The 23,994-nt window shown below is 38.9% G+C and overlaps 1 protein-coding gene across 2 annotated transcripts in view; it reads left to right on the plus strand.

The window, feature by feature from the left end:
* Window positions 1-23,994, plus strand: part of FHOD3 (formin homology 2 domain containing 3) — a 433,451-nt gene that overhangs the window by 300,181 nt on the left and 109,276 nt on the right. Inside the window, exons 8-11 of one of the 2 annotated variants that reach the window (XM_068396058.1) lie at window positions 577-671; window positions 7,308-7,451; window positions 10,316-10,554; window positions 11,822-11,908. In XM_068396058.1, the coding sequence (XP_068252159.1) occupies window positions 577-671; window positions 7,308-7,451; window positions 10,316-10,554; window positions 11,822-11,908 (565 nt within the window). The remainder of the gene's footprint in view (window positions 1-576; window positions 672-7,307; window positions 7,452-10,315; window positions 10,555-11,821; window positions 11,909-23,994) is intronic. The other variant, XM_068396059.1, reaches the window with a different exon arrangement.

Consider the following 23,994-nt stretch of genomic DNA (forward strand, 5'->3'; position numbering starts at 1 on the left):
AGTAAGAACCACAGCCAAAATCTTTTCCCCTCATTGATCATTTCTTTTATCCAAGACACACAGCCTGTAATTTGAGAAAACTGTGTTTGTCTGCCGCACTGTTTTGTTAACAGGACTTAATGCAGCGTAACTCAGTAATAGCACTACGAATGTGAGCAACAAGCACACAGAAAGCATAGCATATAGGTTTTTCTTGAAGATTTATCTAAGCCCATGTGAACCTATGATAGGTGGTGTAAGATTCCTCCCACTTGATTTTTAGAAGTTCACTGTCAATTAAACTGGGCTAACAAACTTCCTTCATCATTGAGGGAAAGAAATGGGTACCTCTGAAGAAAGTCCACCTGACATATTTTAGGTCCTTGTATTGGGATGCGCCATAGCTTTCACTGACTGTATTAACTTCACTCTCCATGAAGCAGGGCAGACTGTAGGGGAAGCTGGAGCTAACTGTCTGTCAGATTGATCGTCCACCTGGCCACATCGTTCCACTTTGTGCTACCTCTTGGATAAATGTTGATGTTATAGCTTTCCATTTAGATCACACATCACCAGTGGTTTCTGCTTTTCCTCTAGGAGCCAAGCTGTGGTCCAACATCATGGAGATCCTGGAGGAGAAGGATGGGGTTGATACCGAACTACTGCGTTTACACAATGCCCTTGGTAACAAGGTTTGTTTACCTTTTGTGGCATAACTGGTGGATATAATGCTGGTATTTTCAGTGTATAATGATCTCTGTTGAGGACTATGACAAAGGAGACCTGTCCCAGGAAGTTGCAAGACAAGCTGTAATCAATCAGCACACTCTTGTAACTTGTGTAGCAGTCACCAGAGGCAGCAGCTTTGAGCAGAATTGCTATTTTGCTAGGTGCTGTGCAGAGACGTGTAACGACATGGCTCCTCTCCTAACGCTGACAACGCAGTGCAAAACAAAACTCAACGAAGTAACTCAACACGTTATCCAAGGGGAGAAAGAAAGCACGTGCTGGTGAAAAGATCACATGCTCACAAAGGGCTTGCATTGTGCACAGTTTTCTAATTCAGATCATTTAAATTTTTTTTTTGCTGCAAAACCAAATATGATGGTTTTAACAGGTCTGAGTGTTAGTAGGAGTGTTTCTGCCTTAGAAAAATGAGGTTACATTTTTTCTTCTTTCCTTATATTTTTGGTGTCCTCTATTACAAGTAGTAGTTTTGCAGTAAAATCAGGACATTTTCCAAAGTACTCACTTGATGCTGTGAGGAGGGAGGAAGTGAAATGCCCGTAAAAGTTAGAAAATTTATTAGTGTAAATTCCATAAAAAATTAGTGTCTAGTCCTAAACAATTCTTAGGGTGACTAAAATTAAAAATAGATTTTTTTAAAGAGCACAGAAGATCAACATTCTACTAGCAAATCAAAATAACCATATGTTTTATGATTATACTTAACAGGCCAGAGTATTATGGAATATTATTATTATTCATTATATTCATTTAAAGATCCTGAGTTTGTTGATGGAGGTCATAAATCAAGCTGCCAGCTTAGTGCTCTTGGCTACATGGGTGGGGCCGTGGGTTGCTTTGATTTATTTTTGATAAAATAATTTCTTAATGGCAGATATTGTCCAGCAAAGATGCCTAAGAGGGACTAACCTCTCCTGGTGACATCACTGATGTTACTGTACTTTTACTTAAAGCTGCCCTTGCTCCTGCTTACATGATAGTAAGGATCCTCTTGACTTCAAAAGACCACCTTATCTCACTGATGTACTCTTTCTGAAAGGCATCACCAGCTTTATATGCTTCTGTCTGTAGCTGCTATTAAAGCCGAGGCAACTAGTTTTTAACGTCTCCATTTTACACCTCATTGTTTAATGTACCAGTTCCTCTTTTTGAGATAATTCTCTTCATCATTTGCGCAGTTGTAATCTACCTGATGTTGGACTTCTTCAAAAATTTTGTTCTGTGTTGACTCTTATTATCCTATGGTTGATTCCTTTAGTCTGAGTTTTTCACTACATTTAAATCTATTTTTAGGAGGAGGTAGTTCTTTAAAAGCACACAAAAAGAAAAATCTTCTTGCAGTTAAAGGAGCAAGGCCATTATGAAGATCAAGGAAGAGAGGAATCCCATAATGCCACACTTATAATTATGATCTGGCTTATGGACAGCTTTATGATGTTTTTCATGGGATTTTTTTCATGATTATAGAGAAAACAGCAAGCAGCATGTCACAGTTATAATTTTTTTCCCTCACAGAGAATACAAAGAAGGCTCAGATGGTTTCAACTTCTCTAGGTGAGGAAATGTCAAAGTTTTCAGTGCAGGCAAAGTCCTCAGGAGGGATTTGTCTAAAGGAAGCATACTTATACTCCTTTTTCTTTCTCCATTTACACATTGACAGACTGTTTTCCTTCCTGCTCAAGAGCAGAAAACACATCTGCCCAGACATGAGGATTTCTCCAGTCCTTTTATCCTCTCCCTCTCTTTTGTTGATGCTTAACCAATTTACTTATGCTAACATTTCATTAACCCTCTCTTAATTTGGGGGGATTTAGGTATTAATGAATCTCTTAATCCAGATTGATCCCAATGCAGATACTTCCAGTTATGTATAGTTCCAGTATAACCTTTGTTGTCTTCTTTTGGTTAGTTCCTAAGATCTGTTAGATCTTGTTCTAATCTCTACTTCCTTCATTTTTGTTATTGAGGTCCAGATAGATGAAAGCCTTTGTGTTTCCTTTATATAAAAAAAAACCCATTCATCAAATGCAGAAAGAAAATTCTATGTTGCATTCAATTCACTTTATATTTACTTGCTATAAAACCTCTTCATTATTGAGATTACTCTGGAAGCTTTGTAGTTGTAAGATTACTGTTGATTTTCTTTTTACCTGTATTTAATATTGCTTGTTCTCTCATATGGATTGTACAATACATTTAAAAAAAAAGGTAGATAAAATAATTATGAGGTATATAAAAATTAATGCTTTTTGGTATAGTCAGATTAAGCACTGAATGTTTTTTAGCAGTGTAAGACCAGTATAAAACTAGAATTTAAGCACCAGCTTCCAGGCCAGTGGTTACTAGTCGGAGCTTAGAGTAGCATCCACCAGCAGCCATCAGCTGTACTTGAGAAAGTGCCATTTCAGGCCAATGTGGTGTTAAAACAGCATCTGGCACATCGTTTTTCGGTGACCTGCCTTACGAACATCGCAGCTGCCACACTGGGACAATGATCATCGTGCATCCTCTGTCTGCCATTGGTCGCACCAGATGTTTTAGAAGTTGCGGTTCCTGGGAAAACACATACATGAGAGATGCTTCTTGGTATCCCAAAGCAATTGAAAACTTGGCTAATGCCCTTAGTGTATTTATTTACTGTGTAGTGCTTTTCACTGTAGCATGTAAGATTTAGCTAATGTCTCTTTATCTAGTGAATGGGTCCTGTAGTGAAGCCCAGTCTGATGGATGTTTAGTAATCAGGGCAGTACTCTTATATTACTTGGACTTGTATGTAAAGCATTGCACACCAAATTGACTTTCTGTTGGCTGTATCCTCTCTGTACCACTGCTTTATACTGTGATTGTTTTGTAAATGACCAAAGGCACTATGCTTACTAGTTTTACTAACTAGTATCGTCCAGGGCTACACATTTTTAAAACTTCAAATAAAGGGAGTCTTTCAGTCTGAAGCCAGGCGTAGCCTAACAATAATTTATGTCAGGTTTTGTTCAGAAACGTAACTGAGGATATGTAGTGATAAGAATATTGTGCTATTACCAGTTGAGTATGTCGTCTAATAGCTTTTATCATCTAGGAAAACACTGGCTGTTACACTCCATAAAACTCTTTTTTTAACCCCTCGATACAACTTCATTAGTTTTCTTGACTTTCTTTCCATTGGGACTGTTACAGTTAGTGGTAGGTAAAACGTGTTGTTTAGGCTTTGGTAAAAATGTTGTTAAGAAGATAAATCAAGCTCAAAACCCTTGGGCTAAGGTTTTGGTTTTAATTTAGTTCACCATTCCAAAAGCAGCCGCTTGAGAGGGAAGAACTCAAAGCTGTGCAGGCTTTCCTGCAAGGGCTTAGGAAAGCAACTTGGAAAATCACACAACAAACAAACAAAAAAAACACGTTAATTCAGGGATATTTCCTCAAACCAAAACTGGATAGAGGCATAGGAACGAGTCTTGACATTCATATTCATGCTTCCTTTATACACCTGAGTTCTGAAGAGTTTCAGATTTGAAATCCCAGTTTTGGTCTAGGCTAGCAGTAATGTAACAAAATTCAGCAGGCAAACGACAGAGTATGGTTTAAACACACTTCTCCAAATGGCTAAATTTTAATTCTCTAGACAGGTTTTCATTTTGTACGGTTCAGTCTTCAGAGCAGGAGGAAATATTTGGGACTTGTATGTGTATTTTGATATGGGAGTATCATTTTGAACTTAACCAGGTACTCAGAAAGGAGCAAGGACCTTGGAAGCACCTGCCCAATTTATGACCTCTGCTCTGCTGGTTGCAGCTTTTGTTTCCTTTATAAAACCACCAGGAGTATGCAGGCCCACTCTTGTTTTCTAATATCACAAGCCAGAATTAATCAGGCATTTATGCAAGCACTTCTGTGTCCTTTGTGTTAGTTACTGCAAAAATCTTTCTCCTGAGCTAGATTGAACTGACCTTGTTGTGACACCAATGGTTCCCTTTTACATCCCATTTTGTAATGTTAGAAATTGAATTTGATATGCATTAGGCTCCAAAAATGGATCTGTAAGTTTAATGACACACCATGCAAAGGAAAAATATTTCATTTCTATACTTGGGAGTTCAGTTGCCCAATTCTGGCTGCTAGTGTGCAGTGAAAATTGGATTTCCACTGCTGCATGATTTAAAATTATATTAACCAATAAAAGGCTGCTGACAAAAGCAGGGTTGCCAGTAAATACTACCTTATGCTGCTGTTTCCCTTGTCTACAGCCTGCCTGACCTCAGATTTTAAAAAGGCTATATTTGAAGGTGGGTGATCTGCATGTCAACATTAAGACCATTTCCTGATATTTTAAGAAGTAAATGCTCAGAAGATCTGTGCAGAAGATCTGGCTGTTTGTCCACCCTTTTGCACGTAAGACATCACATCTTACTGTGCCTGAAAACACTCAGGTCATCGTAGCCGCTGTCTACTTCTTTCATAAGTAAGAGAAAGCCTGATAGACATTGTTTTCTGTTATAGTATTTCCACATCTGTGTTAAAGCTGCATTGAATTTACAGTGTGATAATTTCATCTGCTGAATCCTCAGATTTCTACTCAGTGCTAGGTGTCAGTTTAGGAAAGAACAAAATGCACATGGTATCTATTTTCAACACTGTTTGGGAAAATATAGTTCCATGGTCTTTGGTGGGTTTTAAACGGGCTTAAATACTGCCCTGAACAGAGACAAATTCTGAATTAGAGCCTGAGCATATAACCCTGAATGTATAACCCTAACACTTCATTAGTGTTTGTGCTAAGAATTCCTGTTGTGGTGGACCTCACCAGACATCAGACTGAAGAAGATGTTGCTGTGTCATGTTTAGTTTAAAAAAAAGTAAAATTATATTCAAAAGTAGCTTGGTGATGCACATTTTCCAGTGCCTCATTTCACAGGAGAGAGCTGCTTTAACAGGGCAGAGTATGTAATCTGTCTGTTATTTTTCACATAATTCAGATCAATTTTTCTGAATGTTAAGTTCTTAGTATAGGGAGGCAGTCTAGAGTGTCTGCTCTCTTCTGCACTGTGCTGCTCAGAGCCACTTTGGAAAAGTCGGACTCCAGAAAACCAGTATTCTCAGAGCACAGTTTATCCCATCCCGGGCACAAGAAGATTAAACTCTTTCTGGAGAGGGCCAGGTTTTCATGTGTACTGTCTCTCTCTTTCATGGTTTCTCCCCTCTACTGCAAGTATAGATAAGTTACTTAGCTAATTAAATAGGAGAGGGGTAACTACTTGAGAATAAGCATCTCTCTGGGGAGCTAATCCAGAATAACTGTGTTGCTTCCAGTGTGCACTCTCCTGTATTTTGCAGAAGCGGCGCTATGTAGACTGATTCTTGCGATGAGATATATGTTGCTCTGCAAGAAGGTTGCACAGTATGTTCAGTAGTTTCTGCTCAACATGGGCAGAATTAGACTCATTTTTCTGCATCGTGCGTAAAGAGCAGTAAAAAATCAGCACAAGCTGAGCAGAAATCAATGGCAAACCAGAATAGTAGTGTTTTCTGTTGTCTTTGTAAATGTCTGCAGGGCTCTGATGGATGAAGTTCACTTGTGCTCTGAACAAAGTTGTCCAACGCCCATGTTCTCTTCCCACACAACACTGCAGTAAAGCTGTGAGTGGCTTAATTTAATCCCTCTTGCTACATATGCTGCAGTGGCATACTATGGTATACAAGGTATACTGCAGACCACCTTCCTTTTCTCAGTTTTCTGAATTCACCAGAAAAATGGGAAATGACTATGGTAAGAAAAGTGCGCTCTCTTGAGCATAGAGCAGGTGCCATAGAAAGCTCTGAACTCAACAGTTCATTTTCAATAGCTGCTATTACTGGCATTCTTTATTTTCTAGTGTGCAAAAGCTCCTCTCCAGTGTCACTGGTAACGACTTACCCCATAGTTCAGGATTAGTAACTCTTTTAATATTTTATAGGAGTTAAGGAGTCAGTGTGCCTTTAATAAGACTTTTCAAGTTGAAAGGGAGGAAGAGAGGAGAGGAGTCAATACCTCTGTGATATAAAACAATTTGTGCATTGGGAGGATGACCTCTGCTGCAGGTGTGGAGGACAGTAGGCACATGGTGCAGGATATTTCCTGCTGTCCTGACATCACACAGCTGTGCATTGGGCTTTTTCTTCTTAAGGCCAAACTTACAGGAATCAGTAGGAAATCAGCTTCACTGGTTTTAGCTAAACTATTTTTTTCTCTCTCTTTGCTTTTATCCCTGTGTTTGATGCTTTAACATTCTCTGTTGTTTAAATCTGTACGTGAATGAAGCCAGGAAGAACCCAACTGTGTATTTTAAAGACCCACATTTTCCATACTTTTTTGTATGAAATAACAACATTGGTTTGTTTTGCCAATTATTCATTTTTCTACACAGTGCACACAGTTGTTTATTAAAAGCTATGCCACTTGTTTTTTATTTTCTAGAAGTGTCTCTAATCCCACATCACGGGTTTTACTTTATTGAAATCATACATAGCACCACTTGCTACCCGCTTTTAAAAACCTTTGTTTAATTCTTTTCAAAACAAACAGATTTAAATGTTTTTCCTTTGATTCTTAGACGCTGTTGGGGTTGCCAGATCAAGACTCTTTCTACGACGTGGTGGACTGTCTGGAAGAGCTAGGCATTGAAGCTATTTCACAGAGACACTTGAACAAGAAAGGAACAGACTTGGACTTAGTTGAGCAATTTAACATTTATGAGGTAACATAACATGCCCTGTTTTATGCATCTTACAGCTTGTGCAAGCTTCAAAGTTGGGAGGAGGGGGGAGTGTAGCCTAGGTGAAATTTGGTTATCTATTTTATTTTAAAAGAAAAACATCTGGTTGCTAGAAGTATTATACACATTCATATATGTGACCTGCTAAGGTACATAGCTGCATTTAATGTAAATGCATTTCACACTAAAGCTGGGGCATACTCCAAGGCAAACCAGCACATTTAGTAGCCTCCATAGAGGCAATTCTGCCTGCAATTAAAACTTTCTCAGACTGCTAGTTACACATCCTGAAGTAAGTAGAAGTTCTTTCCATATGCAAAAGTATTCAGCTCATGAAAACAGTTCAGCTGAGCTCAGCTTCACAAATACCACTTGTTCTGCAGCTGAATACCCAGCAAGTCCTTGTTTACGAGTTTACACTGGACCAGATCCTATACAGTTTGCAGAAATGGAGTAATGAGTTACTCCACTTTCACCAGTTCTGGAGTATTTATATGTTAGTGTAGGATAGCCAGTTTCTTAATAATTAGCCTCTTTTCAAACTTCGGGAACTGTTGGAGCAGGGAGGTTTAGGCTGATGTTATATATTATAAATGTGAGTTCATGTTCTGGTGTGATGAAATGAAATTACTTTATCTCCATCTAAGTCCAGCAAAGGATTTGGCAGATTTGTTTCTCCATTTTCTTCATCAGCTCTACACCCATGTCACTTCACTAACTGTAGCAGAGTTTCACATACAGCAGTTTGCAGGGAGAGTCAGGCCAAAACAGGGATGTGAGAATGACAGGCGTCCATGTTCGTCTTTCTTTCTCTATTGTCAGAGGCATCAGCTCATAAAATCCTTTTTAAAGATGATCATTAATATTAAATGCAGGGTGTTTTATGCATGCTGTGCCTACTGAAAGACTTGATTGCAAAATTAGCAGTTGGCTTAGTTGGGTGCCAGCTTTCTCCTGATGACCAGACAATTTAGACATGCTGTGTGGCCAGCAGGTCGAGGGAGGTGATTCTGCCCATCTACTCTGCTCTTGTGAAACCCCACCTGGAGTACTGCATCCAGCTCTGGGGCCCCCAACATGAGAGGGACATGGAGCTGTTGGAGCGAGTCCAGAGGAGGACCACAAAGATGATCAGTGGGCTGGAGCACCTCTCCTGTGAAGGCTGAGAGAGTTGGGGCTATTCAGCCTGGAGAAGAGAAGGCTTCGGAAAGACCTTCTAGCAGCCTTCCAGTACCTGAAGGGGGCCTACAGGAAAGTGAGAGAGGGACCTTTTACAAGGGCATGTAGTGATAGGACGAGGGGTAATGGTTTTAAACTGAAAGAGGGTAGATTTAGATTAGATATTAGGAAGAAATTCTTTACCGTGAAGGTGGTGAGACACTGGAAGAGGTTGCCGAGAGAAGTTGTGGATGCCCCCTCCCTGGAATTGTTCAAGGTCGGGCTGGATGGGGCTTTGAGCAACCTGGTCTAGTGGAAAGGTGTCCCTGCCCATGGCAGGGGGGTTGGAACTAGATGATCTTTAAGGTCCCTCCCAACCGAAACCATTCTGTGATTCTACCCTATGATTCTAAGCATATTCTTTCTTTTTTCTGCCAATGGTGTTCTTTGTCTGAAAAATCTCTTCTTCCCCACTGAAATAGATTTTACACTCTGAGCAGAGTTATCACACTTCCCCCTGTCTTTGTTTTGTTAAAGTAACTTCTGGTAAGAATTACCAGAATAACAAGACTAATAGAAGCAAGAAGATATGCATTCTTCTGATCACCCACATCGCCGCCTTCTGTACCTCTGCCTATTTGAATGGATCTTTCTCATATAAAAATTACTGAAATGTTATGCTGCATTTCAGATGAGATCCACCAGTAACTTTGTTTTTTCTGCCAGTGATATCTCTTTTTACATACCCTAAGGTAGCACTTGCTTTGTTTCTGTTAGAGGTATGTCACACTGGCATGTCATCAGCATGCTGTAGTTCAAGATACTAGGTGTTGCACCCGTATTTTACTCCTCTACTATTTCCAACTGATGAGCTCACAACCTGTGTCAGAAGTTTCTGTCAAATGTCATTGTGGCCATGCTATTCTCAGCATCATTCTTTTCTGATATTATACATATGCTCCTCTGTATTGACAGTGCTTCTGAACTGGCAGAAAATACTGAATTTTCCACTGAAAAGCATGTGTGAAAGTAATTACGTTAACCTAAAAATTGAGAGGCTTAGAGGAAATGTGTGGTCTGTGTTTTTTTCTTTTAATCTGTTGTGCTACTGGTTCACAGAAATAGTTTTGTTTGTTAGGTTTCTTTTCCTTTGTTTCCTTTGCAGGGAGATCTGTAAAAACTGAGATTTTTAAGGGGAATGCAATTACATATACATCTGCTGATCTCTTCCTTGGTTGGGAAGAGATGATGGCACTATTCTAAAATACTTTCTAAAGTAGTAGAAGGTAACTTGCACTCAATCATTACAAGTATCATGTCTGAACATGAGAAAATGTTCAATCAGTCAATGCATGAGACTTTTTTCTGTTGATTTCACCAGAGCCAAGGGCTCACCTAAGTATTTTGGAAGGAAATAAAGAGAGCTTGGTGTCCAACACTGCTCAGTTTCCTTGAAAATTACGATCCTGTAGTGTTCTATACAAGACATCAGTATATAATTCCATTATTAGAGCTGCTACACTGCACTAATGGATAGACAGCAACTTACAGGGATAGCTATAGAAATGGTGGTGCTAATAGGAGTTAATCAGGTTGAGATCAGTTAATTTTTAAAGCCTAGGTGTGAAGACCTGTGGTACCTAAAGGAACTCTGTCAGAAGCCTCGCCTTTCTTCCTTTCTTCCTCAGATGACACTGAGACACGAGGATGGAGATGAGAGTGCTGACCCTCCTCCCAGTGGGCGCAAGGACCGGAGAAGGGCCAGTCTTGGTGCTAGTGAGCGGAGGGGGTTAGAGCGCCGACGGAGCCGCAGGCACTCGGTACAGAATGTCAAAAGCACTTTATCAGCCCCTGCAAGTCCATGTGGCCAGTCAAATCCTAACTTCATGCTAGGCCACGGACAGCGCGTTGAAGATCTCAGTGAGAGGTAAGTGCATGAGCTGGGGAATACTCCTTTCTTTTCCCGTTACTTTCAGTTATGTTCATTACAGTTTATTAATCTGCCAGACTTTTGGTTTTTTTTTACCTCTTCCCATTGAACTGAAAAAGAAAAAAAAAGCATATTTAAAGTTAAAACAAAAAAAAAAAAACACCAACAACAAAAAGAAATGGATTTATAGATGACTTGATTTATCTACCTAAATAAGTTCTTCGGCACCATCTACCTTAGGTAAATGGACCCAAACCACGTCAGGTAGAGCATTTGATATGGGAACTAACCAAGATTAATCTTGTCCATTGACAGATTTTGTATTCAATATAATGACATAATAGAAGATTGTAACAAGAGCATAGTCACGTTAATGCAGTCTTATTTGTCCTGTATATGTTACAGTTCGTTCTTCTTTTTTTCACCCTTCGCAATCAGCATTCCAGCATAAATATTTTCCTTTGAAGCTACACTGGAGAATTTATCTAATGTTTTATAATTAGTGAAAGAGAAACAGTAATGACTAGTTGAGCAGCAGTCTGTAACACTAGAGTCAGTCAAAGCCAGTGTCATTGCCAGTCCCATAATGGTTGGCTTGGGCTACACATGCTTAGGAGAAAAGGGAGCTGCAGATCCTCAGCGTGTCTGACTACCTCACAAGCGGGCTGGAATTAATTTTGCCTAAGTCAGATGTCTGATCAGCTTGCCTCCCTTTGATGTCAGTGGAGTGCAGCAAGCCCTGCTAGGCCTTCAGTTATCTAACGTATTCTACGTGCCTGAAATGTCGACCAAGATGAATCACACTCCGAAACTGGCGGTTTCTCTCTGTTGACCATAAAGGGAATCTGGCAGACCAGCTCAGGTGAAGATACATACGCTGCAGATAGCTAAAGCTGGACACATCTGTCATCCCGTGGCTCAAGGTGCAATTTGCAAAACCAAAGCATGCTCCATGAAGAGCATATCTTGTGTTGATTATAACGTTTGGGAAGTTCTTTGGGAGGTTCTGTTGGTTAGCACCAAATGTGAACTTAGAGCCTTAAAACCCTGTGTTATGTGTAAAGCAGCCCTTCTTGCAAAGCAAACTGAGTTGACTAAAGCTTAATGGTTTCAGGCAATATGAAAATATAAGACTCCAGATAATTTAAACAGTAGCTGTGTGTTGTATACCACATAATGGCTTTTTTTTTCCCCTTTTTTCTTCTTGCATTCGGCAACACATTCATGCTTGTTTTCTGTCACCTTCTATTGTCTGGGCCTTTAGTGAGCAGGAGGCTGAGCACGCCATGGTCTTACAGGCTGATGACAAGGATGACAGTGCATTTGAGGCTGAGTTTAAAGTGTCTTCAGTGTGAGTACAGCTGGGGGCTCCAGCCGCTCTGCATGGAAAGCCTCGTGCATGAACTTGGGCCCTGCTTCATGACTTACCAATGTGATTGAGAATCTATACCCACAGATGTGCAGCAGATATTGATCAGTTAAACTGATTCATTTGGATTACAAATAAGGGGGTGCTTCAACTCTACAAAAATTGTTGATTCTCTTACTGTAGTTAAACAAATACAAGCCATGCAGGGTAACAACTGCTACCAATACGTTTTCTCACTATTAATGTTTGCTTACTAGCTTTATTTTGCAGTCTTCAGTAATTCCTAATGAATTTGTGTTTGAGATGATTTTTAGTATAAGAGCAGTAGAAACATGGCAGATTAGTTTAATAAGTTCTTTGAAATATTTTTTCATCAACATAGCATAATTTCAATAGTCATCTTCCTTTTCTGAAAAAAATTATCCAGTTCTGCTCTGCATTCTTCTTGAAGCCAACATAATTTAAAGCCTAATTTCAGTTTAAATGCAAGAAAGAAATCTTTGTTTAAGTAGTCAAATTTAATTTAATGTTGCAGTTGTCCTTAGAATCTTCTCCAGGAAAATAAATTCTCTTTAACTCCATTTGGAGTTACTAACTTGCTCATGTGCCTCTCTTAAGGAAAGAGGCATTCAATTAAAAGTTTATGTAACACTGATCTTCACTTTGGGTAGTAGTTAAATAAAAATCCTTTCCCCCCCCCTCGTCCCCTTCTCCGACCCTTTTATCAAGTAAAGACAGGGAGTATTATGTGTAGCTAGCAAATCAGGGTTGTTTTTTTTTTTCCTGTTGGACACTACAGACCACAGAATATGTTTTGGTACCCGAAGATGCAAGTTCTGTGCCCAGTGAAATTTTCAAAGTTGCCATAACAAGAAGCTAGTTGACTGTTGGCTCTTCTATAAATCCTGCTGGGTTTCTGGTAAACAAGCATTTCGGAAAAGCTGATTCTGTCCTTCACATTTTTAGTCTCATCATCTACCCAAATCTGTAGTTGTGGTAGGCAGCGTAAAACCAGCCTTCCTGCTTTATCATATCCTAGTGAGTCTCTCAGCTTTCAGTGAGATAGTCCAGATGAATGCAACAGTATCTCTACATCTGGTAGCTAAACTGGGACAAAAAAGTGAAGTAAATGCTTCATGGCTTCTGTTCATCGACATTTAAACAGAAAAATAGTGAAGTTGAATGACTCGTACAAAGTTTTTACATGTTTATAAAGTTTGAATTAACCTTAAGCGGAGAGAGGTTTTTCTCTCTGCATTGTTCCTACTGGAATCAAGTTTTCAAATTTGAGCGCATCGTCTCTGGTGTAATATCTTTATTCATTTAAAGGATTTTAATAGAGCATCATAAGTTTAGTCCTTGCTGCAATTTGTAATGAAATTTTAAAATCACATGCTAAAACATGATGCAGGCATCAGCTGTTTTTGTCAAAAGAAATGCTTGTTGTGTCCCTTCTGATTCAAACATAAGTGTTGTAGAGAGGAATCTGTACACATAGATAAAAATTACTTATTACCTCTCTAAACTGAAAGTAACTTTTGTTCATCCAGAAAAGATCTGTCTTCTGCTAATGACCTTCTTGTGTTTCATAATCCTAGTCCCTCTCGAGGAAGGAGAGTTTTCAGTAAGTTTTTGCAGTGCTGTATTTTCTAAAAAATAATCTGCAAAATGGGTTTCAGTCTCTTTATTCCTTCACTACATTTTCTTTAACAATAGGAAATATGTAACAATTTTAATGATAATCTTACTGTGTTGCTCCTTCTGGTATCTAAACTTTGTGTGTGGTTGCAGATGTCTGTGTCTGGTTTTTTAGTGGATTAGCACCATGAAGTTCAATGGAATTGCTTGTGATGGACATGGTTAGAGATTAAAAACACTGTACTAAATTTTATTTTGGTTATTTTTGGACTTCACTACCAAAATCATTAGAAGGTTCAAGTTGTTCCTCAGCATTCTCCTTCCCACAGTGTTCATGTTTCTTTTATTCCTAACTCCGTCAGCTGGTTTGGCAGTTACTTTGCTTTTGTTTACCACATCAAACAGGTTGTCCACAGTCATCTGCTTTGTGTCAACCGATAAGTCTTCCAAAAAGAGAAAAATCCACAGTGCCGGTAAAACAAAAAAGGACAATATTGGCCAAATTCTGTTCTGTCTCACAATCCTCTATATCTAGAAAAGCTGTCTGAAGTCAATGGAGTTGCTCTGATTTACACCAGGCTAATTGAGAGCAGACTTTGGGTTTTGAGCTGGGAAAAGTTGACCGTAAATGCTAAGGGCAACCAAAACGAAAACTTGAAGGCCTTTTTCATCCATTTGGCAACCTTCTTCCAAACTAAATGTATTGCTTTTTTGCTTGTGGTTCAAAACAAATAAAGACCCAAATCTGCTTTGTGTTAAAATAGTTTTCATGGAGAGTGAAATCCAGGCTAATGTGCATGTAACTAAATAAATAAAGAAGTTGATAACGACTACTAACTAAGAAAGGCTGAAGGTTGGTTTAAGGACATATAGCTACTGCAGTGTACTTTAAAATGCCAGTCCTGACCACCAGCAGGTTTGCTTTGTTCGAAACTTCTTTCCTTACCCTGATGGCATAGAGGACCAAAAAGCCGAGGGGAGCTTCAGTCCTGTTAATATGATGTTTTAAATGCTTCACTGAGGGCGCCTGCTAAGGTTTTCTGCCCTGGTCCAAATTAAGTGCTCTCAATCTGTGGTCTAGCATGCTGTTTCTTAAGCGGTACACATTTAAACAAATTCTTCCATGGGTTTTTTTTTTCTTCTTTTTAAAGTAAACCTAGCTTTTTCCAACCACACAATGGATAGAGTCGGGGAAAAATATGAAGAGTGGCATGGAACTTGCACATCCCCGTCTCTCTCCCTGGGTGTCCCATCAGAGCCATGTCAGCCAGACTTAGCAAACATACTCAAGGAAGCTTCTGTGAGATTTACACTGGCACCTCTTACCTGTGTTTGGGTGAATGGCTCTGTCAAAGCTTTGTGGAATTAGTTACAATCAAAGACCAAGGTTTATAAAGTTGTGAATAGCTAGGATTAGGTATTTACCTCACTTTACTAGACTCTTGGCTTTCTTCTTCTTTTTCATAGCTTTGCTTTGGTTTATAAAATTGAAAATCATGAAAGAATTACTAGGATCAGTAATGAAACACTACATGTGTTCATTTGGAGATAACCAGGTCTTTCTTGTCAGTATTCCTGTGTTTGAAATCTAACAAACAGAAGAGCTGACAGCCATCTTAAGAACCCATCAGAGCAGAGCCTGCATCCTGAATCAGTGACCGAAGCTGGATTTAACAAGCTATCTTTTCTAGACCGTGAGGCTAAAAAGGCATGAGGAAGACCAACTGTTCAGATTCACCCGAGGCTTCCAGATTTTTTCAGTCTGAAGAAACTTGGCCTTCAGGAGAACTTTACTGAGAAGGAAAAAACAGCAGAAGACCAAACAGGGAATTACGTGGCTATGAGCTGTGCTTTTGTTAGGGTCCTGCCTGGAAGGCTGTTACGACTCTTAGTCTGAGCAAAGAGTAGCACAGGGAATTTCAAAGTTTCCTGCAAATTTCCAGGCTAGCTGCACACAGCATCGTTGCATGGTGCAAACTGGGCTCAAGGGTTTTCACAGCCTTCACAGTCCTAGGAAAAATTGGATAATTGTTGTCTAAATAAAGGAAAGCTGTGCTGAGAAGTCATAAGTATCTGTTTGTTAGAAAATATATGTTTCTGATGCTTGAGGATTGCTGAGATGCAGGAATAGATCATGACACTATTTTGGTTTTACCAGAAAACAATGAACACAGCTGAGCCTCTGATGCTAAGCATTTTTTCTGCTTAACTTTGGATTCCTGTCGAGTTTCTAACCAACGGCACAGACCTTACTTTGGCTATTATGCCCCATTAACTGGTTGTTCAAATTGCTTCATGTAGAGCCAAGCCTACAGGGGTGATTTGTCCAAAATACAGCTGAGACTTTTTTTTTTAATTGTAATTTTCCATGTTTTCAGACATCCTAAACCATAACTAATCTTTGATTTTTCTCTAGCATTTACTATGGCAAAATTCTAGGTTTTGTCATGATGCTTCAAGTCTGGTGATTTTTCACTACACTATGTGAAAAGTTTTGATTATGTAAATACTTCTGGCTATAAATCAAAGTGCTGCTTACAGTGGTGGGTGGGGTTTATTTTATTTTATTTAGGATTGGTACATTCCACATCTCTTAAGAGTTACTGTCTGTGACAAACATGGTGAGTGGTATGATAGGTATGAAACAGCAAAGTGGGGAGACTCAACATCATCATTTAATGCAGGACTCAGGCTGTGATACAAATTATTAAAGGCCCAAAAAATAAATCAATTTATTTTTATTGCTGTAACAGAAGGAAACAAATGTGGGTTTTTTTCCTAGGCGTTTATCTCTGGTTCCTAGTTTTGGATGTTTAAAACAACTGAGGCATTAATCTAGACAAAGAAAACGTCTCCAGAATAAACACGCAGTCACATATCTGTGGATATAAGTATGAGCTGAGCAACCTAGCATTTGGGGGGCTTTGAAATAGAATGGTGTATGATCAGTTACAGGAGAGATATTAGCTTTTTTCACAGTTTGGTTGGTATGGGCAAAAATGGAAATAGGACATTTTGGAAAGAAGATTTATCCATGAAATTTAAAGTCTTGGTAAGGTAGCATCTGTTTATAGCATCAGACCTTTATTAGTTTTTGACAACAATAACATACAAAATCTGGTCTGCTACTTTAGGTTTGGGGCAGGGAGGACACGTTTATTTCCCTTGTGCAGGTAGGGTTATCTGAAGCATGAAGTCAAGCAGATTTGAAAGGAGAGAGAATAAAAAGGTGAAATTTGTGATCTTACTCTTTGTAAGAATATCTTGGAAGCTCCTGCAAGGAACACAGGGGAGGAAGAGACATGAGACAGGTTAAGAAATTTGTTTCAAAGCCATACCATAAACAACAGACTCCGTTGATGTATAGATAGAGATTGACCCACTAATGCATGAGTAATAATTAAAAAAAAAAAAGTTACAGCTTGATGAGTATCTCATGTGCTGGTCCTACTACTGTCTCAGGTTGATGCCAGCACTTTTTATTTGTATTAAAATATCTCTGTAGAAATGTCAGGTTTTGTAATAGGGGTACTCTTTGCTGTTTGTGGGTCTTGCTGAAAGGAAAAGTTTTATACTTGGTATACATGCAGAGTCCAGCTGACAGCAATGAACTTTGCTGTAAAGGCAATGGTAGATTTTGCCTGTTTGAATTTCAAGAGGAATGAAGAAGGCACTGAAACTTAAACGAGGTTATAGCTGCATGGCACATGAAAGCATAGCGCCACTTAGCCTAATTTTTCTTTTTTTTCTACTGTATATTTAGCTTTGGTGAACTACCTGAAGAAACGTAATACCAAACCAGGATGGGAATACATTTCTCTGGAGGTCCATAGTAGCATCTTATGCACTGGACTATACATACCTTAGAGAGTTCAGCTCTGCAGTATGTTCCCAGTATTTGTATACATGCTCCTCTGAGGCCAGGAAAGTTTTTTTACACATATGATGCGATGGGAGGAGAAAAAAGACAGCAGTTTGGCAGGATGCCATTTCCAGATCCCTCTCTTTGAAGTAAAGGGGCAATAACAGTAACCTTCAAGTGTCAACCAATATGCAGTTCCAAGCTCTGAAAACACCTTTTCTCTTGTTCTGTATATGTTTCAGTATTTATTGCTCCTAAAGTCTCTCTACATCATGATTGTGTTTCTTTACCTCTTCTGCTCATCCAGATGTAAAAACAGCAGTGCTGCTCAGTGATCAGAGAGTTGGGACTCGGAAGTCTTTGCACAGCCTTGCAAGTATCTTAAGCAAGACTCTGCTGTCTTGCTCTGCTTTGATATGTCCAAATAAACCAACTGCATCAATTTAAAAAATGTGGAGGCATTACCTAGGTATTATTTAGGTGTGACAAGTTGCTACTGGTTGTATTTTGAGGATAAAAAAATAACAGTAACCTAAAGATAAAGAACAGCATATCATGAAGACATAGAGAACACACCTACTTTACATTATTTGTCATTTCCTCAACTTTTTTTCCAAACATTTTTCTTTATTTAGGACAGAAATAGTAGGATAATTTTCCTTTTGACCTTTGTAATTATGCATCTTACTTTCCTTTCTGTGCAGAAGGCCAAATTTTGAGGCTTCGCAAGTAAGTTGTTATCCATATCATTTCGTGTATTTTCGTCTTCACAAAATTGCACCAACTGCAGTGGTCTATTAAGAGGTAGCAGTGGAATGGAAGTGGGGGGGTTTAATAGATTGTTTCTTCAGTTTTGTTTTTAGTGGAGGAGGAAAGTATATTGCCATATCTTTATACAGAGTAATAAATGATGAATTTAGATTATTGCCACTTTTGGCTTTCACATAAGAGACTAGTTGAATCTGTTCTGGCAGCTAGGATAGAAGAAGGGAAGAAGAAGCAGGAGTGTACCAAAGCATTTGTTTGTTTTATGAGGACTTAGGGATTTGGCTATGAATTGTGCTGTCTAACCTATGAAAGTGGAATTTCACTCATAAATTGAGGACAATGACAAGTGATTGCAAAAGAAAATAAATTTACATCCGCTGTGACTTGTAAAGATCTCTCCTTGATGGAACAATTTTTCATTTCTATTTGTTCACCTGTGAGGGTTTCAGAGGAAGCAGCTTTCCAAGTGCTGTGCAGAGGTAAAACAGGTCAGAGGTTTGAAGGGGGGAGGGGAACAACCTTGAAAGAAAAATTTGTGAGATCAACTGTAGCATTTCATTTAGAATAATACTGTGGAATGGCTAATGGTGATCTTACTTCAGTGAATGTGGCCTGTAGTCCTAGTCAGGAGCTGCTTCTCTGAAAGGCAGTGACAGTTTAAATGAAATTTAAAGAAGCTAAACTGAAAAGCACTTGACTTAATTACAAAGAGAAAGGGAGAGAGAAAATTCCTCATCAGTAATTAATGGCACGTAGGGTGATTTTCAGAGACTGTGGGAATAATGGCCAATAGCTTTACAGTTCCCTAGTCCTTTCTTCTCTGGGTTGCTTCATAATTTCAAGCCCTTTTTTCACTGAAGGCCAGGTTCACGTTTCATGGGAATTTCTGTATAATTCTGTGGGTGGTCGCAAAAGGCTTAGAAGTACACATAAGGCCTTGCCTAATAACCTGAAATATTTAGTAAGACTTTAGTAATGGTTAAATGAGCCCTACACAAATGGGAATCATCTACCAAAAGGGAAATATTTTATGTGCTGTTATCTCATGAATTAACTTTATGTGCATTATATGTGCAGACCAAAACACTGGTAGACTAATTATGGCAAGACCAATCCTTTTTCCTTTTATTCTATTCAAACATTAGTGGTGAACTTCTTCCTGAATTAAAATGATTTAGAGCATATCTTACACTTTAAAATTTCCTTTATACCAAACAGAGCAGAATGTGTTTCTGTGCTTATGCTTATTTTCTGGCTTTGGGTTTTGTTGTTTTGTTTTTTTATTTTCCTTCAGCACAGCCTTTGATTTTTCTATTAGCTGCATCTTTGGGGTTTTTTTTGAGAGGCAGGGGAGTGAGAAACTTGTGTTTCTGGGCTACAAGCTAGAACAAAGAAAGCCTGAGTTTCTTCAAGCTGCATTTGTCAAAACTGCATGAAGGGAAGAGTTTGGGAGGAGCCTGGAAAGAACAGTGGCTCGATAACCTTGTACACATTGTTAATCTCTAGGGACCAGTAAGATGGAGAGCATTTTTTGGTGCTTTGAGTTCTTCTGGAGTGAGAGTCAGTGAGAATGGTGCCTTAATTTTAAAATTATCTAGCTGTGACTAGGTTAGGTGTGTGTTAGGTGTGATGCCTAGCATCTTATGGACTTTGTCTCTGCTTTCAGCAGAACCTGTAGATGAGTCCCTTGATTATCATTTCCTCTCATCAATCTGTGTTTGTTAGTGTTTGTGTATCTGCAAGTTAGAGTAGCTATTTAAGACCGGCAGGACAAGTTTGATTGGCACTCTTTTTCTTTTTTTTTTCATTTATTTTAAAAAGGAGAAAGGTTAATCCATTAGTTCTAAAGCCTTTGACTAGATTTTGTTTTGATGCCCTAGTGGTTCTTTATCTATAAACTGCGCTTTCATAGTCTTTTTAAACATGCCCGTATTTTAAGGGGCTATAAATACTTTAAATGTCAAACTTTAGTTGAAACACTGAGCAAAAACTTTCCCTAGTAGATACATGTTAGTTGCCGTGACTGATGATATACTTTATAAAGATTTGTGGGGTTTTTGGCTTTTGTTTGTTTGTTCGATGGGGTATTACCCTGTAGCAGTAATCCATTTTAAAGATGAAAATAAACACAGTGATTGTTTTGAATTTATTTTCACTGCTATAAGCTTTTATTTAAATACTTCTAATCTGATTCTGTTATCATGGAACTGAAGTAACCCAGCAATAACCTTAAGGTTAGCTGAATATATCTGATCCTTCAGCATTAGCTGAAACCCTCTCTCCCTGCCTCAGGATAAGTATTTGCCTTTTGTTGAACAGGATAGATTCCTCTGCGCTACTGAAAAACATGCTGGCTTCAGCAGCCTAGTTTAATTGAAAGCCTCCCTATGAATAATTTTTCTTAATTTAATTCTGCTGTTGCATTGACACCAAATTTGCACGTGAATGTGGGAGGGAAAGTGTTTTCTACATCATCCCTTCTCCATTGCACGTGAAAATGGACACATAACCCTGAAGGGTCCAGATGAATTCACCAATCTGCTGTTCTCATTGAGCATCTGTCTTTCTAACGTTCTTAGCTTTACAAGAATGTCATCTGTCTGTAGTTGGTGTTTTCCTGTTTAAACAAATAATCAAGTGGAAATTTTCCTTTTCTACCTCTTGGGAAAGATTTAGCTAGCAGGTATTACTTGTTTTCATGGACAGAATATCTGCTCTCTTAACAATGCTGAGAAACAACTACCACTATTGCTTTGGCTGAAAGAAGAGCACGCTTGATTGCTGCTTGTGAGCTTACCCCTCTCCTCTGGTCTGAATCTGATCCACTTTCTGGGGATGGGCCAGGGGTCTGAAACTGTGAGTTTAGTTGCTGAAAGAGGACTTTCCAAGTGTTGAGCATCTCTCCTGAGCATGCACTGATCCTGAGCAATCACTGTGTGATTCTGTGATTCTGTGATTCTGTGATTTCCATTGTGCAAGTTTCCCTCAGCTGAACTTGACTCCCTCAGGATGGGGAGCCTGCCCACCTCCATGCGCAACACCACTGATCTCTGCAGTCGACACACGCAGAGCCAGCTCCTTCCTCTGGCTTCTCCAGCCCATTGCCATGTACCCACTCTCCTCCTAGAGGTAATATTAGCAGAGGAAGGGAGCGTGTAACGCCTGCTTGGTGCATTCCGTGAGCTCTGAGCGGATGGGGTGTAGTATCATTTGCATATGGTCACTTCTTAGAGCCCACCCAGTTAATTCAGTTTTCTTTTTTATTATCCACAGTTCAGATATATGTGCAATAATCAATAAGAGATTGACTTCCAACAAAATATTCAGCTTGGAAACAGTACCCATCAGGGATGTGTTAATGTCTGATTATAAGCTGTAAAAACAAGTGTGCCACACAGAGTTGCTGTATATGCATATTTCTTTTGAAATATGATATTCTCAAATAATGTACAAATTAAGGGACTTTTACTCTTGATCTACTCCTTTAGAGTACAGCAAGTCATAACATCTAAGAAGCGGGGTCTTGACTTTTTGCTTCCTGAGACAAACTTGCAGATAAACATCACAGCAGACAGAGTATTTCCTTCATGTGACATTATTAATAGTTCGTTTCCTTCATTCGACATTATTAATAGATGGATGTCCTCCATCATGAAGGAGGACAGGGGTTAAACGTTCCCTTCAGCTCCATGTAGGTCATATCACCTCCTGGTCTAAGTTCTGTTTTTCATTGTAGGCAGGAGTGTTTCTCTATCTGTAGACCGAAACCAAAACCTCACAAGTCCCAAACTGGTTTTTATGTGCTAATGGTTTTCAGTTCAGTAACTGACTTAAAGGTGACATTAATTACCTGTTTTATAACTTAGCCTTCAACACATGGATGTATTGCACAGCTTACCTGAAAGAAGCATGTATGTAAGAAGCTAAGGTCCTTTAAGCATAGCTAGCTTATATATATTCTGAAGAGCTATTTCTGTTTTAATCATGTTTTTAAGTAAATGCTAGTGCTTATGGAAAATACATCATTGATGGCTCTGGAAATTGAGATATCACAGTTCCCTTTGTCGGTATGTTTTTCAGTTGTTAACCTGAGCTTATATGGACATTTCTGTTGTAATTCTAAAAGCTGCTTGATTTTCAGGATTTTTTTTTGGACAACTTGTCCTTCCAGGGTAAGGTGCAGTAAATGTTTTTGAGGGACTGGTCATATATCCTAATTTTATGAAGACTATTATATATAGTCTTAATTTAGGGTGTTTTCGTATTTATAATTAAGCTAGTTGTATGGGAATCAGATTTTCCCAATAATGGTTTAGGATGATGCTTTACAAAGCAGTAAGAAACCCAGATGACTGTATTTTAATTGATTACTGCTCACCTGTAGTATTAAATAAATGGTTCACTTGACAGTTGTACACTTTCTCTACAGAAGCTTAGCATTTTCAAAAGCCAGGTGCCTAAAATTAGAATACTAAGTCGTTATTTAGTTCCAAACTTTGGCTGGCCCTAGGGAAATAGGCTGTAGGGTAAAAGTAGTTTTGGTCCTCTGGATAGCAATTAAATATCCTATTCTGATAAGTCGTGATTACAAAAATTCTGAATGGTGGGGAAGGGCACAGCTTTCACTTCTGGTAAATAAAAGACTTGGTATCAAGACTTTAAATGGTAGGTTCAGGGTTATAGACACAAGATGTAAAGACAGGATGATGAGATCTCACGGAAAATACCCGTGATGTGTCGCTTGCCTGGCAAATGTTTGTTTAGGGACCTGATGACCCTGTGTTATGAAGTGATCCTTAACCATAAGCTAACCCTCTCAGTTCTGGATGCTTTTTTCTTCTCACCTTCTCTTTCCATTCAGTGCAAATATAACTCCCGTGGTTCCCAGTTCAACCCATATTGTATAACTCCTGTCCTTACTACCATGCACTCCTGTGAACGAATAAACTCTCAAAGAACCCTTTCAAATTCATGAGATCCACCACATCTGATGAGTATTTCAGTTACAATTTTGGGCATTTTGAGACAGTTGAGGAGAGCAAGGAATATGACATCATCGATCTGGAAACCTGGTGGGAGCTTAAAATATAGTAATAACAAGGCAGCTCTTCTTTGTATTAGCAATAGCTGTGCTATCAGCATTATAGGAAGAATTGTGTTCTTTTCAGAGAACCGTGATCTCACAGAGCTTCATGAGTTATTTCCCAAATGTGATTGCTGTAGGACTGGCAGATGCAGACATTTGCCCTTCACAGGAGATAATAGCAAAGCTAGTATTGAGCTGGTCACTAGTAAGGAGAAGGGATGATACGAGTGCTCACTGGTCAACTCCATTTTGGTTTTGTTTTTTTTTTTTAGTATACCAATGTATACGTGTGTGGAAGTTGAGATGTGTCTCTATAGGGGAGATACTTGTTTGTGGAGGAGACAAGGAAATGGAGGGATGACAACTGAGATGGTTATGTCACTATGATACCTTAGGAATGGTTGAAAGTGTCTACCTTATAGATGTTTGCCAGAGTATTGGAAAAGTTCCAGGTGCTGCCATTTTCCTGATTATTCTATAACTAACTCCATACAAATGCAACAAATTTTGAATTGACCTTTTGCATTGCACTCACTGAGTTCATGATCTCACCTTGTAAATATTCATTATTCTTATGACATGGAAACTAATTCTAAATGGAGAAAATTGCACAGAGCATCCCTTCAGAATCAGAGAAAAGAAACCAGCTTTCAGGAAAATGCAAGGAATATGTGTGCTTACAAACTTTATTACTGTTTCTATGTTTTACTTTTT

Source organism: Nyctibius grandis, chromosome 3 (assembly GCF_013368605.1).
Source record: "Nyctibius grandis isolate bNycGra1 chromosome 3, bNycGra1.pri, whole genome shotgun sequence".
In the NCBI taxonomy this organism is placed as follows: domain Eukaryota; kingdom Metazoa; phylum Chordata; class Aves; order Nyctibiiformes; family Nyctibiidae; genus Nyctibius; species Nyctibius grandis.